Source organism: Mus caroli, chromosome 1 (assembly GCF_900094665.2).
Source record: "Mus caroli chromosome 1, CAROLI_EIJ_v1.1, whole genome shotgun sequence".
NCBI lineage: Eukaryota > Metazoa > Chordata > Mammalia > Rodentia > Muridae > Mus > Mus caroli.
Genome location: NC_034570.1, coordinates 85,831,152 through 85,846,094, shown reverse-complemented (window position 1 = coordinate 85,846,094; position 14,943 = coordinate 85,831,152). Strand labels below are relative to the sequence as shown.

General features: G+C 45.6%; 1 protein-coding gene and 1 non-coding gene across 2 annotated transcripts in view; both read right to left on the bottom strand.

Moving 5' to 3' along the window:
* Positions 1-7,023: 7,023 nt before the first annotated feature.
* Ppp1r7 (protein phosphatase 1 regulatory subunit 7) overlaps positions 7,024-14,943 on the bottom strand; it is a 22,375-nt gene continuing 14,455 nt past the window's right edge. Inside the window, exons 8-10 of the mRNA XM_021157786.1 lie at positions 14,331-14,435; positions 11,439-11,525; positions 7,024-7,410 (exon numbers count right to left, since the gene is read on the bottom strand). Coding sequence (XP_021013445.1) covers positions 7,234-7,410; positions 11,439-11,525; positions 14,331-14,435 — 369 coding nt within the window. The 3' untranslated portion in view covers positions 7,024-7,233. The remainder of the gene's footprint in view (positions 7,411-11,438; positions 11,526-14,330; positions 14,436-14,943) is intronic.
* LOC115032373 lies at positions 8,922-9,026 on the bottom strand. Its single transcript, XR_003838052.1, has one exon. It is a non-coding gene; the product is annotated as a U6 spliceosomal RNA (small nuclear RNA).

Genomic DNA, 14,943 nt, shown 5'->3' with positions numbered 1-14,943 from the left:
AAGGAAGGAAGGAAGGAAGGAAGGAAGGAAGGAAGAAAGAAAGAAAGAAAGAAAGAAAGAAAGAAAGAAAGAAAGAAAGAAAGAAAGAAAGAAAACAGGAGAGCACATGGGTAAAACAAAGGGGGAAGGGCCAGGAAGGTGGGGTGAGGGTTCGAGTGATCTTAGCAAGTCCCAGAAGGTAGCTTGATCCACCACAGGGTAAGCTGGGATGTCCATGATCACCCCTCCCTCACCAGCTGCAACCTCATTCTTTCTCTGGTTGGTCAATAGCAGAGGGCCATAGGAAAAAGCCAATTCCAAGGTCTCTCCAACCCCAAATCTCTTCTCCTGTGTTGTTTTTTCTTCTTTCTGTTTTTTGGAACAGGGTTTCTCTGTGTAGCCCTAGCTGTCCTGGAACTTACTCTAAAGCTCAGGTTAGCTTGGAATTCAGAGATCCACCTGCCTCATGAATATTGGAATTAAAGGTGTGTACCACCTTTTTTATTTTATTTATTTATTTGAGACAGGATCTTGTTATGTAGGCCAGGGTGCCTCTTGAGTGCTGGAATCATAGGCATACACAAGTGCCTGGCTCCAGTCTGTTTTTGGTAGCAGTCAGAGTCTGCTGCTGGCAGTCACTCCACCCTACAGGGGTGGGATGGCAGGAAAGCCCTCAGGGATACCTGCATGCAGAATGTATTTATTCTTGTAGAAATGTGTGTGCACACACACATGCAAGCATGCACACTAACACATACATGAGAAGAACAGTTTGTAAGAGTCACTCTTCCCCTGCCTCCATGTGGGTTTCCAGGGGCTGAACTCAGGTGATCAGGCTTGGTTGGTGGGGAATGTCTTAACACGCTAAGCCAGAATCTCACCAGCTCCCCTGAGCTAATTCTCTCTGTATGCTAGCTACACAATCCTATGTGAGCTGATGCTTTATCAAGCTCTATTACTTTTTGCAGAAGGAAGGGAAGGAACACATCAGTACCGGTGTCTTGTTAGATCTCAGGTGCTGGGGAGACTCAGGCCCCTAATCTTTGACATTTGCTTTATTTGGTTGTAACTTTTTCTATTGGCTTATGTAACATAAGTCCATTACAGGGGCTAGCGAGTTAGAAGTATCTGCTGCTCTTGCAGAGAACACAGGATGGCGGCTTGCAACCATCTATCACTCAGTACCAGAGGATCCAATGCCCTTTTCTGGCCTCGAATGGCAAAGTAGTGTGGAGGAAAACCACTCATAGACATAAAATTAAAATTAAAAAAAATCCATTCCACAGCAAGAGAGTGAGTCCTGACCTAACCTGCTCAAAAGGCTAGGTATCCATGGGGGAAAGAGGTGGTTGTGATAGCTAGGCAGGTTGGCCAGAGGGCCCTGGGCCCTGGTATCCTTTCTAGCTGTGAGTTGGGGCTGCATCCTAGCAAATTAAGTCACAGGTTCCCACACCTAACCCTGGATATTTTTCCTAAGTCTAGCTGCCTATACCTCTCCAGCCTTCTGGCCCCAGATTGTTTTAATGTTTCTCAGGTCACATCCCACAAAGGTCAGGAGCCCGGTCTCTATCCACGAGTGTTGTAACCTGCTGGGCCTGTTAAACCTACACAATTGGTCTGGCACCTGCCTCGGGTGACCCTACTAAAACACCCTCTCCAGGCTTGGTGCCCAGGGGCAGGGAGAGAGGAAAGCAGCCACAGATCATCCCTAACCTTCTGTTCTCTGAATGCTCACACAAGTGAGTATGTGATCATCACCTGGCAGAAAGCAAGGTCCTAAGAACATGTTCCTTGGGTGCCCTTCCTATGCTCCACTAGGGCAGAGATGGTAAAGCTGCAGTGGGTTTGGGATATTATCAAACACTACCTTGTTCTGCCTGCGTTCCTGATCCCAGTTGGCAGAGCTGAACTGGACAGGGCTAGGAAGAGCTAGCAGGTGGATTTGGGATGACCAGGACAGAAAAGCAGACGCAGGGAGCAGGTCCTACGGGCTCGGAATAGGAGGGTGCAGACAGGGCGAACATGGATTCTCACAGGAAAAGGAGCTAAGACCTATGCTTTGGTTGGAGAGTGATGCACAAGAGGAACTGGGAGAGAAAAGGAGGTCATTTCTGGAGGGCCCAGTGAGGGGATAACTTACCTGTTGGGCCCCAGTCCTCCCAGCAGAGGCCTCCTGGTGTGCTGGGTTCTTGGGAAAACAACTTTGAAGGGACAAAGTACTCAGTCTTGCCACAGACAGAAGCAAACCTTGTTTTACTAGCCAGTTAAGCTTTCATTAGACATCAAGGGAAGTCAGAGCCTGAGGCAGAATGCTGGGGAAATAAAAGGGTTCACTTTTATACAGTGCACTGTTTGCATGCTACCCTTAGCAGATTAGCAAAGGCTGGCATCTGAAAACACATCCTAGTTCTGGAGATGGCAAGTCTGAGTCTGTCATTAGGCTAAGGTCAGGGTGTCACCAGGTCTTATTCCGTCCCAGGGCTTGGGAGGAACCTTTCCCACGCTGAGGGGAAAGGCTGACTTATGGATTCCCCTTCGTTTTCACAGCCATCTTTGTATCTAAGAACCCATCTTCCATTTACACCCCCCCAGTGTCTCAAAGTTTTAAACCTAATCCAAACTGCAACCCCTTTGCTGCGTCAGGCGTCAGAGGTTAGGATCTGGATGTTTTGGGGGCTCAAGATGCCTCCACTTTTGTGGGCAGCACTGAGCAACAGGCTTTAAGTCTGGGTATACACATCTGATTATTTCTGCAAGATGAAGTTTCTGAAGAATGGGGCCGAGTGAAGGAAGAACTTAGCATCATGTAGGACTGCTGCAGCTCTGGAATGCTGTGTGCTCCCTGGATCTCATCAAGGGAACATGGTACGTATACCCTGAACCTGCACAACTCTTGCGTTACTTAGTTCCCAGTCACAAGCATTCCAAACTGTAGTCAGCAGTGGTTTCATTATTATGGGGGTTTACTTTTTGTGGTGCTGGTGTTCAAACCCAAGACCTCACACATTCTGGGCAAGCATTCTACCACTGAGCTACAACTGCACCTAATGGATGGTTTTCATTGCCCCTCATTGATTATTAAGAGCCCCGTGCTTGTTATGCACGTGTCTGATGCACAGACTACCTTGTCTGATAGAAATGTCCAGTTTTCTGACCTTTGTTTTTTTAAAGAAATTTTTGCCTTTATTAGAATGGCATTAGGCCTTAAATATGCCAATTTTGGTAATCACATTATTGTTTTAATAAGAAAGGACTCTAAAGAATTGCAATACTGGTCCAACAGTCTTGTCTTTCTTTTAAAGCAAGAAACAGAATGTAAATAACCAGAAAGCAGGGCAGGCATCGGCTAACCCAGGAGACTAGCTTCTTAGATCCAAGTATTTGCAGAGAGAACCTTTGGGCTGGGGAGGGGTGGAGCAGCTCGAGATAACTGGAACCCAGAGTGTGCGCAACTGACTTTTTTTAATTAAGAATTTTTTTGTGTGTGCATGCCAGAGGACATGTGGAGGTTAGAGGTCCACTCCTGGGAGTTGGTTCTCTCCTCTCACTACGTGGATCTCAGAGATAGAACTCTGATCAGCAGGACTGGTGGCCAGTACCTTTCCCCTTTAAGCTATCTGGATGGCCTGACCTTTTTTATTGGACTGTAGATACTCCATACATTAGGTCACTATCTTTCAAAGATAGGTTAACTTCTACTTTACCGATTGTTTTTAATGTGGCTTTTGGTAAGAGGGACCCATTTTCTTAATGGTGGCTCTTTAGTTAGGTAGCTAATACTTCTCATTGTTTTTCCTTCCTTAGGGAGGAAGTCAATATAATTTCTATCCAAGTGTTCCCATCCTTCATCAGTTACTTCACCTACATAACAGATCTGCTGCCTACCTGCTGGAAACATTCCTTGTATCAATATCTATTTGCTTTCAGTTTTTACTGCTAGTATTGATACAGTTTGCTTTATTTTTCACATTTCAGCATCTCTGTACTGAGCATATGGTCCACACTAATGCTAGGGCTAACGGCACAACTAATTGGCAGGGTTTCCTGAGAGTTCATAAAGTATCAGCATCTTACAACTCATGGTGTTCAGATCTGATGAAATGCAGCGTGGTGGCGTGGTTGTGTGTGCTCTCGTGCGTTGTGGTGTGTGTGTGTGCGTGTGTCTGTTACTTCAGGAAGGTGCACTGTAACAAGAGGCTTACACATTTGACTATTTGGTCCTCAGCTGGTAGTGCTATTTTGGAAGGTTGTAGAACCTTTGAGGCATAGAACCTAGCTGGAAGTGGGTCACTGAGAGGCAATCCCTAGATGTTAGTTCCCACTGTTGCAGTGGGAAGCTACTCCTGCTGGCACTACATCCACTGAGCCATGAGCCAGACTAAATCCTTCTTCCTGGTTCCTCAAGGTATTCTATCACAGTGACAATAAAAAATAACAACAGCGTGTAACCCAATGGAGAGACTGCCTTCACCATCACTAACCCCCCAAGCCCTGGCAAGGGTATCAGGGCCGTCATATGCTAAGCACGCACTTTACCGCTGAACTGGGTTCTTCTTCTAGGAAGAACTGCAACCTTACTCAAAAGCCAAGCTCAGTTTTTACGTGGGAGATGGGGATTTGAATTCAGGTTCTCAGGTTTGCAGTGCAGGCTTTCTTACCCACTGGCTTTTCTCCATAGCTCAAGTCTATCAGACTCTACAACCTTTAAGACATCTTTTTATTTATAAAGAAATAAAAATCCAGGAATACAGAACCGATGGGATGGTTTAACAGGGAAATTGTTTGCTGCATAAGCCTGACAACCTAAGTTCAATTCCCAGAACTCACATGAAGGAGAGAACCAACTCTACAAATCTGCCCTTTGAGGTTCACATGCTGTACCACAGCACATGTGTGCCCACAACCACATTCAGACATCATGCATAGTGCTAATGATAATAATAGTAATGTTTTTTCCTTGAAAAGAAATCCAGGAATATATACAATTGAATCTTTATAACATTAATTGGTATTTTTTTTTCTTTTACTGCACTAAGTGGTGATTTATGTAAATTCTGGTTCTGCTTACTTTTCTTCCCCTTAATATTAGGAATTGAACCCAGGGTCCTCTACAAGCTAGGCAGGTATTCTATTCTTCAGCTATACTCGCAGCCCCATTGTTACTTTTTGAAAGGGTTTCATTACATTGCCCAGGCTGGCCTCAATTTCACCCTGTTGCTAAGGCATGCTTTAACTTTTCATCCTCTCCCCTCAGCCTCCTGAGTAGCTGGTATTACAGACCTGCACCCCGGGCCCAGTCCTGTCTGCTCTTAAACCATCCCTGCATTTATTCCTGAGATAAAACCTTCTTGGTGAAGAATCAGTAGTCTTTGATTTGCTGATCTTTGATTTCAGACCTTTGCATTTATGTTCTTATGTAAAAGCAGTGTTTTTACTTCTGTACTGTATCTGTTAAGATTTTTAGGGGTGCCAGGTGGTAGTAGCGCACACCTTTAATCCCAGCACTTGGGAGGCAGAGGCAGGTGGATTTCTGAGTTCGAGGCCAGCTGGTCTACAAAGTGAGTTCCAGGACAGCCAGGGCTACACAGAGAAACCCTGTCTCAAAAAAAAAAAAAAAAAGAAAAGAGATTTTTAGGGGCATTTTCTACTGATCATAACTGGGATCCAGCCAGTTCTAGATTCTGGAGATTCTTCCTGGGACCTAGACCTGTTTTAAGGAATAATTTTTTGGCATTTTTTTCCTAACTCCAGAATTTCAATTCATTTGGAGACATTTCCCCCAACTGAATGCTGCAGGGACCTCCTTGAGAGGGCACTGGGGCTCTGATGCCTGTTCTCCCACTCCATTACTTCTCTCTCTACACTCTGTAGAAGCCACGTGCACGTGTGTAGGGCTCCTGTGAGTGACTACAGCAGGCACACCTACATTTTAGTCCTGTGGGTCTAAGATGTTTTTCTCTTATTCTGACGTGAATGATGCTTGGAACGATCCCAGGGTTACGGTACAGTGTTCTCTGGGCTGCACCTTGCTCCACCCAGTGTTCCTTGCTAAGAGCTTATTTCTTGTCAGGGAGATGGTGCACAGATTGAGATCACACAGTTTCTTGTTAAACCTCATGTAGCCATTCTGACATTGCAAACTCCTGGGCAGTTGGCCTACTGGTTAGCTTGGACACCTGGCACATGCTTCTCAGTTCAGAGCAAGCTATTTCCCCTAATACTAAACAGTCTAGAGCAGCATTTTCCAGAACCTTCTGGGATGATAGGAATGGATACCTTCCATGATATGTGGCCTCTGAGCAGATAAAGTATGAGCACAGATGAAGAGATGAATAAATCCAATGGATTAGATATGAATAGCAATTGCTACATGTGGCAGTTAGTGGCCCCATCTGGGACAGCGTAGAACTAGAACCCTGGAAGCTCAGGGGCCTTTAGTGACCACAGTTAGTTTTCACTGTGTGAAAGAGGAAGTCGGAGGTGTGGGGAAGACAGTGCTCTTGCAGCATTATATTTACACCCTGGGAGTTTGCTCATAGAAACTTCATCTAAATAAGGCCAGAGGACCGTGGGTGAGAACAGGAGCCATGACCAGTGCCCAGTGGCCAAGAGTTCAGGGATGGACGTTTCTGATAATCACTTAGGTTTAACATAGCTGGGTGATAGGGAGCGAAGCTCTCCATATCCCAGCTTTTACCAAGTGGGAATAAGGGCACAGAGTGCCCAGTGTGCTGTGCTCAGCCGTCGCTCATGTTGGAAGGGCACTGAGGATTACAGCTTCAGACATTGGGCCATCTTTTACTCAAAAAAATTTAAATATAATCTTTTCTTTTTTAAAATTGGCAAGGAAAATTTTTTTTCTTTCCAAAATTGGTCTGAAAGACTATCCAGTGTGCTCTTGTGAGTCATGACTACTTAAACCAACTTGAAGGTCTGCTGGGGCAGCCCAGAATGCCCACCAAGGTAAGGACATAGACGGACAGGAAGAGCAAATGACTGCAACAAGGCCTGCATTCTCTCCATGGCTAGAATAACTGTCATCAATTCACCAGGAAGACCGCGTGGCAAGATTTAATAGTGTTGGCATCTCCAAATGGTGTGTAGCATCACAGGCCAGGTACCACCAGTGCCTTATTATTGCCATTGGGTTGTGACTGTTGGTATAGTGACGACTTCAGGAGCAATAGGTAGATTAAAAAACCGTGGCTGGGAAGTTCTTTTGAGGAGAGGGACCAGGTGAGGAGCAAGGAGGGCTCAGAACCTGACGTATGTGGCGTCGATCTGCCGCACAGAGGGTAAGGCCAGCATGACCTTCCGCCGGTATTGTGGATCCTTCTGCAGGGGGTTGCGCTCCAGGTACACGGTCTCCAGACTCCTGGCACCCTTCAGCTCATCAAGGTCACTCCAGCTCTCCAGTAGATTGTCATTCATCTGAAGGAACACATGTGGAAAAAGCCATCAGTGATTAGCTCTGGCCCCATGTCCCAGGATGCCCAGATATGAGACAGGAGTCATTAAAACTATCTATAGTCTTTCTTATCCCTTTTAGCAGCACTGTGAAAAACAGTTCCTGCTGTTACACTAGCTGGAGTCACTGCTGCAACCCAGTTCCTTAGGGAAGAGCTGAAGCACATGGCCCAGTCCTCAAGCAGGTCTGAAGCTTTATGGCTTTTTTGGCTACTTTTCCTATACACCTGATCTTACCAACTGTTGTAAGGCCTCGCTGACTGTAACACAGTTAACCTGAGGTTGCTCCCCTCCAAGCGGGATCCCCCCCCTCCCCACAGGGTTTCTCTATGTAGCCCAGGCTGTCCTCGAACTCAGAAATCTGTCTGCCTCTGCCTCCTAAGTGCTGGGATCAAAGGCGTGTGCCACCACTGCCCGGCCCAAGCGTGATTCTTTTTTTCTTTTCTTTTCTTTTTTTTTTTTTTTTTTTTGAGATAGGGTGTAGACCAGGCTGGCCTTGAACTCAGAAACCCACCTGCCTCTGCCTCCCAAGTGCTGGGATTAAAGGCGTGCACCACCATGCCAAGGGCAAACCCATTTTCTAGTCTGACTAAATGCTGAGGCAGAAACTTGGGAAGGGCTCTTTTAGCAAAACACCCACCTAGGCGTGGGCCTGTGGTATGCTAGCAAATGTTTAACCAAAGGCTTGTTCTATGGAGCAAAGAAAAATCATGACTAGTTGAGTGTGCTACTGTCTATGATGGAGGTAGCATGGCTGATGTAGTACCAACATGATGCCCTAACTGTAGCTGTTCAGGGGTGTGTACTCTGACACTCATGCCTTTTAGGCTGGATGTGGTCCACTGTGCTCAGGGGTCTGAAGACAGAAGCTAAATGTCAGGGCAAGCTGCTATGTCAACAGACCAAGCAGCTGCAGGAAGCAGCAGGGCACCACTTGTGGGGAAGTGACCTCTCTAGTCTGAGAACCTATCATGGCCAGAGATGGAGGGAACATAAGCTAAGGTGACACACGTCTGTATGCTAAACAGAAGGGACCGCAGCCAGGGTAAAGGTCATGGCTGAGAATGCAGTGGAGGGGGCATCTCAAGACACAAGATTACTTCCCATTTAAGAGCTTCTTGGGCATTTGCCCTGAGACTCCACTGGCCACAGGGCATGACAAGGCACATTCCTTTGGGTTTGGAGCACCTGACCAGTATAGGTATTGGGAGTGTTGCTTCTGTACACTCCCAGGGTGATTGGTGAGGCCCTATTCTGTGTGACACTCTGAAGAATTCTGGGATTTGGCAGAGTGTTTGTGGGAAAAGGCAGAGAAAGGATTAGCCACAGAGCAGAGAGAGGCACTAAGAGGGGAATCATGGGGAAATCTGGCCTTTATTCCTAAATGGGATGGGAGTACAAAACAGCTTTTGTTCTAGAAGGGTCTCTATGTTTTTTCCCCCTAGTTTCTATCTATTTATTAACTCATATACAATAAAAATACGGAATCCCTACGTCCTTTTGTGTGTCATACTTGCACAGGGGCCATGCTAATCTCTGTATTGTTCAAAATTTAGTGTATGTGCAGCCAAATCAAGCACGAGGATCTTTTCTGAATGGTACATACAGGGCTCCAAGTCAGAAGGCATCCACACAGTACAGAGAAAGGATGCTGATGGTTTGGGCCAGGTGGAAGCAGCAAAGAAAGGGCTTGGGATATAGTTTGAAGGCAAGTATTTATATGTTGGAGTACACATCTAGGTGGATCTGGTACACAGGAAAGGCGAAGTATGGGAGGATGCCAAGACTTCTGGTCAGAGGATCTGGAAGGATAGTCACTGTCCACTGAGGCTGAGCCAAGTGGAGGGACTGTGGGGCCAACCCATGATCTCAGGCTTGGACCTGTCCTATTTGGGTGATGTCTCAAGAGCAGACAGCTGGATGTAGGAAAGACCTTGAGCTAGAAAGAGAACCTGGCTGCCAAGAGCAGAGGAAAATGAAGTCAATGCTGGAACAGTCCTGAGGTGCAGAATAGAAGAGGAAGAAGTGAGGACAATCAGGAAGGACGTAGGGCAATAGGAGAACTGAGGCCAGTGGTTGCTCGATTTTTCAGAGCAGCACTCGAGAGGCCCAGTGCGAGGCCGCCAGCACAGGCACACACAGAGAAGAGAAGCAACCGATCCACTCCTTGCAGACTGACACACCAGGCTCTCCTTCCCTTCTCTAGATGTTAGTTAGCATGACCTCTACTTTGCCAGTGTGGCAAGGGGAAGGACACGAGTGGACCCTTGAGGATTGTGCCATCCTTCCAGATTATAACTGTGGAGCATTTCAAGTAGCATGCAGACACGCAATTGTTTAGTTTCATTATATTCAACACACAGCAAATTACTAGCCATACAAAGAAGGAATGGCAAACAAACATAAAAATCTAGTGAGAAACGAAATTAAATCTATGAGAAACAGAACAATAGAATCTGGAGAGATGACTCAGAGGTTAAGAGCAAGTGCCGTTCTTGTAGAGGGTGTGAGCTTGGGTCCCAGTAGACATATCAGGTGACTCACATCCCCTATCACTTCTGCTCCAGGAATCCAATACCGTCTTCTGGCCTCCATGAGCTCATGTGCACATAATTCATACTCAGACATAGATACATACACATAACTAAAATATTTTAACAATACCTTCTCAAAGAGCTGAAAATACAACTATAACACAAATTCATTGTACAGGCATGATGGCCAACCTCACTGTCAGTGGGACTGGATTTAGAACCACTTAGGAGATATACCTCTGGAGACGTCTGAGGGCATTCCTAAGGAAAGCAGCCCTCCCATGCATGGGTGGCATCACCCCTCAGGATGGAATCTTGGACCGAATAAAAAGGTGAAAAGCAGTACCATGAGAGCCTCTCTCTGCTTGCTAGCCTTCCCAGACGTGAAGGGTCCACAGTCTACCCGCAGGTTCCTGCTGCCATGACAGACTATGCTCTTTTAAACTTTGAGACAAAAAAAAAAAAAAAAGCTTGCTGCCTAAGAGTGGAGTCCATATCCTCTGTAACAAGTGTTATGTAATCCCATCTCCAAAGGAGGAGGAGAAAGGGGATCACTGGGGCTTGCTAGCTTCTAGTCTAGCCCAGTGAGAAAATGCCAGACTCAGCAGACTCAGGTTCAGGTAGAAACTCTGCCTCAAATAAATGGACAGAAAATGACAGGGAGGGTACAGATACCCTTTTCTTGCTTCTGTGCCACACAAAAGCACGATCTCCATACAAAAGCATATGTACTATAAAAACATAAACACAAACAAACACATAAGTCTTTTAAAATGTAAGTAGTTAATTAATGAGCTTAACAGCAGACTGAGTATTACAGAAGGAAAAACAAGATCTTGAAGACAGAGCAATAGAAATCATATAACCGGAGGCTGAGTTGGAGCAGAACCTGAGGACAGGAGGGGAGATGAGTAACAGGCGTGCTATTATCTACTTACCAAAGGACTAGCACATGCATACTTACCGTTTTACAAGGAACTAAGAGTTAGGAGGGACTAGAAACATTTTAGAGGAAAAAAAATTTTTTTTTTAAATTTCATAAAAACTGTAAAATTTACAGATTTCAAAAGCTCAGCTGTACATGGTGACACATGCCTTTAATCCCAGCATTTGGGAGGTGAAGACAGATGGATCTCTGTGAGGTCAGCCTGGTCTATACAGAGAGTTCCAGAATGGTCAGGGCTACATAGGAAGATCTTATTCAAAAGAAGAAAAATGTACCTAAAATACTGAACTCAAAAAAAAAAAAAAAAAAAAAAAATGAAGGTGCGGATAGTAAAGATAGTTCAATGGATACAACGCTTGCTGACAACTCGAGTCTGATCCCCAGAACACATGCACGGTTCACTGAGATCAAGGCTTCCGGGATGGGCAGGCTTGCATTCATTCACATGCTTTGCTCAATGGACTCACTGAGCCTAAGAGATGGATACCAAGCCTACTAAGATTAAAACTTACCCAGAATTCTTGCAGTTCTGTCAGATGGCTGATATTCTCAATCTTTTTTATTCTATTTGATGCAATATCCAACATGGTGAGTTTGTTCTGAAATAAGAAAATATTTCCTATATTATTAAAGTTCCAGAGCAGCATGAAAGCACATACATGCAAGAGTGTGGAGCTGAGCTGAAAGCTGCATGCGAGCCACCCTCTGTGCCTTGGGTTGGCTTTGATGACTCTCAGGTTGATGCTACCTACCCACTCCCTGAGGTTTCCCCAGCTGGACCTGATTTCAGTGTTTCTGCTCAAAACCTCATGAGTGTGTCTGTAATTTCTGTCAGTCTCAAGGCCTCAGTGAGACCCCTGCTCCTCTTCTTTTGGTCTAGGAAGAGCAGTGATCCTGAGCTTTGAAGAAGGAATGAAGGACTATCATTGTAGCATGTCTGTAATGTTTATCATGAGGAAATACACAGTGCCAGATTACCCTACAGTGGAGTTCCTCTCTTCAGTGAGGCTAGATACACCAGGCACACAGAGGAGGTGGGAGTAACAGACCTTTCTGTCTTGGACAAAGCTACCTGGGGCAATGCCAGAAAGGCCTAGATATTGAAGAAAGGCCATATTGAAAACTGCTGGAGCTTAGAAGGAATGATTGCAGCAAGGGCAAGTGTAACCTTAGCAACGGAGGAATGGTATCTGTGGATACCAGTATCTTGCAGGACACAGCATTGTGGGTTCTTTCGTTTTCTCTCTCTTCCTTCTCTTTTTCTTCCTTTTCTTTTCCTTCCTTTCTACCTTTCTTCCTTCCTTTCTTTTTTTGAGAAAGGGTTTCTCTGTGTAGCCCCAACTGTCCTGGAACTTGCTCTGTAAGTCAGGCTACTCTCAGACTCAGAGCTCTGCCTGCCTCTGTCTCCGGAGTACTCTGAGTACTGGGATTAAAAGTGTGTGGCGCCACCACCAGCTCATATCATTGTGTTTTATAATGTGCTCTAAAAGTGCATGTCAGATGTTGTCTGAAACACATCATCTCAGCTTAGGTAACTGTTTTTCATAGTTAAGTCTACCACAGCTTACACTGCTTGCTGCTATGTTTTAACAAACTGGGAATGTTCTCCCCTGCTAGACTATGGGAATCTTACATCAGCTGGGAGCCTGATAACAATCCTTCCCCTTCGGCCCTCAAGGCCTCTCAGTTCTTCAAACTCATGGTCCCTGCTTTCTACTGCATTCCTGGTGTATTTATTCCAAATCTTTCCAAGTTTTAATGGAAATTAAAGGGGGAAAAATCAAATATAGCCAGTAGCTATTGATTAAAAACTGTCACATCTGTGGCTTCCCAGTCCCTTGAACTTTCCACAGTAACACCCGTCCTGCCTCCACGTCTTACGTAAGCATCACACATGCACTGAGTCCGTACAGGTATTAGAGTGCCACCTTCATATGTTACTTGGTCCCTGAGACAGGTTTTATGCATGGGAGAAGCCTTGAATTTCTGATTCCTCTGTTTTCACCATGCAAGTGCTGTGACTATAGGTGTGTGCTACCACACCTGCTTTCACATACTGGATAAATCTTTAAAGAAAGGTTACCAAATTTTCACATAGACAAATCTTAGGTTTTCTGAAAATCCTTGTATACGTGATGCTAAAACCCAAAACACTGGTTTTCCTCCAGAATGACATCACTGACATAACCCAGCCCTGGACTGCGCACCAAAGAACCTGTCGTGGGATCTGAAGGATGGTGCTTCCAAGAACAAGAGCCTGACTCAATCTTGCTCCACTTGGGGACAATTTATCAGAACCAACCAACCAACCAACCAATCAGCCAACCAACCAACAGAATAAACAAAAATGTTGCCTTTGAACAAAACAACCCCAGTAAAATTGAACAAAAAAAATATTTTATTTGTCTTGAATCATAATTGGAGGAAAAACAGGTGAGGCCAAAGGCAACTAACTCTAAGTGTGAGGTTCTTCCTGAAGGGAAGCTGGAGGTGGGTGGGAGGAGTGGAGCAGGTTTGTGAAAGTCAGTGGGAGGAGGAGGAGGAAGAGGAGGAAGAAGAGAAGGACTCCTTCAGCACTTTGGATTTCAGGAGATAGGCAGGGGAGCAAGAGCCCTGTACTGGCTAGTTTTGTGTCAACTTGACACAGCTGGAGTTATCACAGAGAAAGGAGCTTCAGTTGGGGAAATGCCTCCACGAGATCCAGCTGTAAAGCATTTTCTCAATTAGTGATCAAGGGGGAAAGGCCCCTTGTGGGTGGGACCATCTCTGGGCTGAGCAGGCTGAGCAAGCCAGGGGAAGCAAGCCAGTAAGGAACATCCCTCCATGGCCTCTGCATCAGCTCCTGCTTCCTGACCTGCTTGAGTTCCAGTCCCGACTTCCTTGGTGATGAACAGCAGTATGGAAGTGTAAGATGAATAAACCCTTTCCTCCCCAACTTGCTTCTTGGTCATGATGTTTGTGCAGGAATAGAAACCCTGACTAAGACAAGCCCCATTCTTCCTTCTAAGCAGCAGAGCTGAGCTCACTCTATAGCCTTCACAGGCTGGGAGTGGAGGCTGAGGCAGGGAAGGAAGCTCAGTGCCAGGATAAATGGGAAGGACACAGCTGATGTGTGATACAGAGGGCAGGGAAGGACTTTTCAAAACTCTAGGCCCAAAGGCCTAGAGTACTTGGCAGATGTGCAATGACCTGCCCTAGGAGGATGCCTTCCATAACTTTGTTGAAAACCCACAGGCAGCCATGTGACATGTTTGCCCTTTGACTCTTTGGGACAATGGGCCCTTAGCTCACATTCTGTAGGCGTTGTGTCTACTTTAGGCCAGACCTGGAGGGCAGTGAATACCAACAGCAGCCCCTTCCTCTCCACCTTCCTTTATTTCCCAGATAGACCAATTGGCTCTTACGTTGTTCTCCAGGCCCTCGATAACCTCGATGCCATTGTGGCTGAGGTATAGTTCCCGCAGGTTCACCAAGCTCTGTAGACCTTCGATCTTTGTTAGCCGGTTGCTCTGTAAAAACAGTTAAGAAGTGTCAACCTTGGGGCTGAGTAGATTTGCCACTCAAGCTTGAGAACACAATTTTGGACTCCCAGAACCCACAAAAATGCCAGGTGAGTGTGGTGGCTTGCCTTTAATTCCAGTCTTGGAAGGCCAGAGATTGTAGCTCCCCACAGCAAGCTGGCCAGAAAAACAAGCCATATCAGTTAGCTCTGGTCTGACTAAGGGACCCATTCTATGAATAAGGTGCTTCAATCTGGGGCCTCCACATGCATGCACACATGTTCACGAACACTTATGTTCATATCACACACATAAAAATGGTAAAAGAAAAAGAAAAAGAGCTGCCAGCAACACAGAAGGTTAGAAACACAATGGCTTTGGAAATGTTTCCTATTTAACCTCAAGAATCCTAAGAATAGCCACGCGTGGTGGCGTACGCTTTTTATTTATTTATTTATTTATTTATTTATTTATTTATTATATATAAGTACACTGTAGCTGTCTTCAGACACTCCAG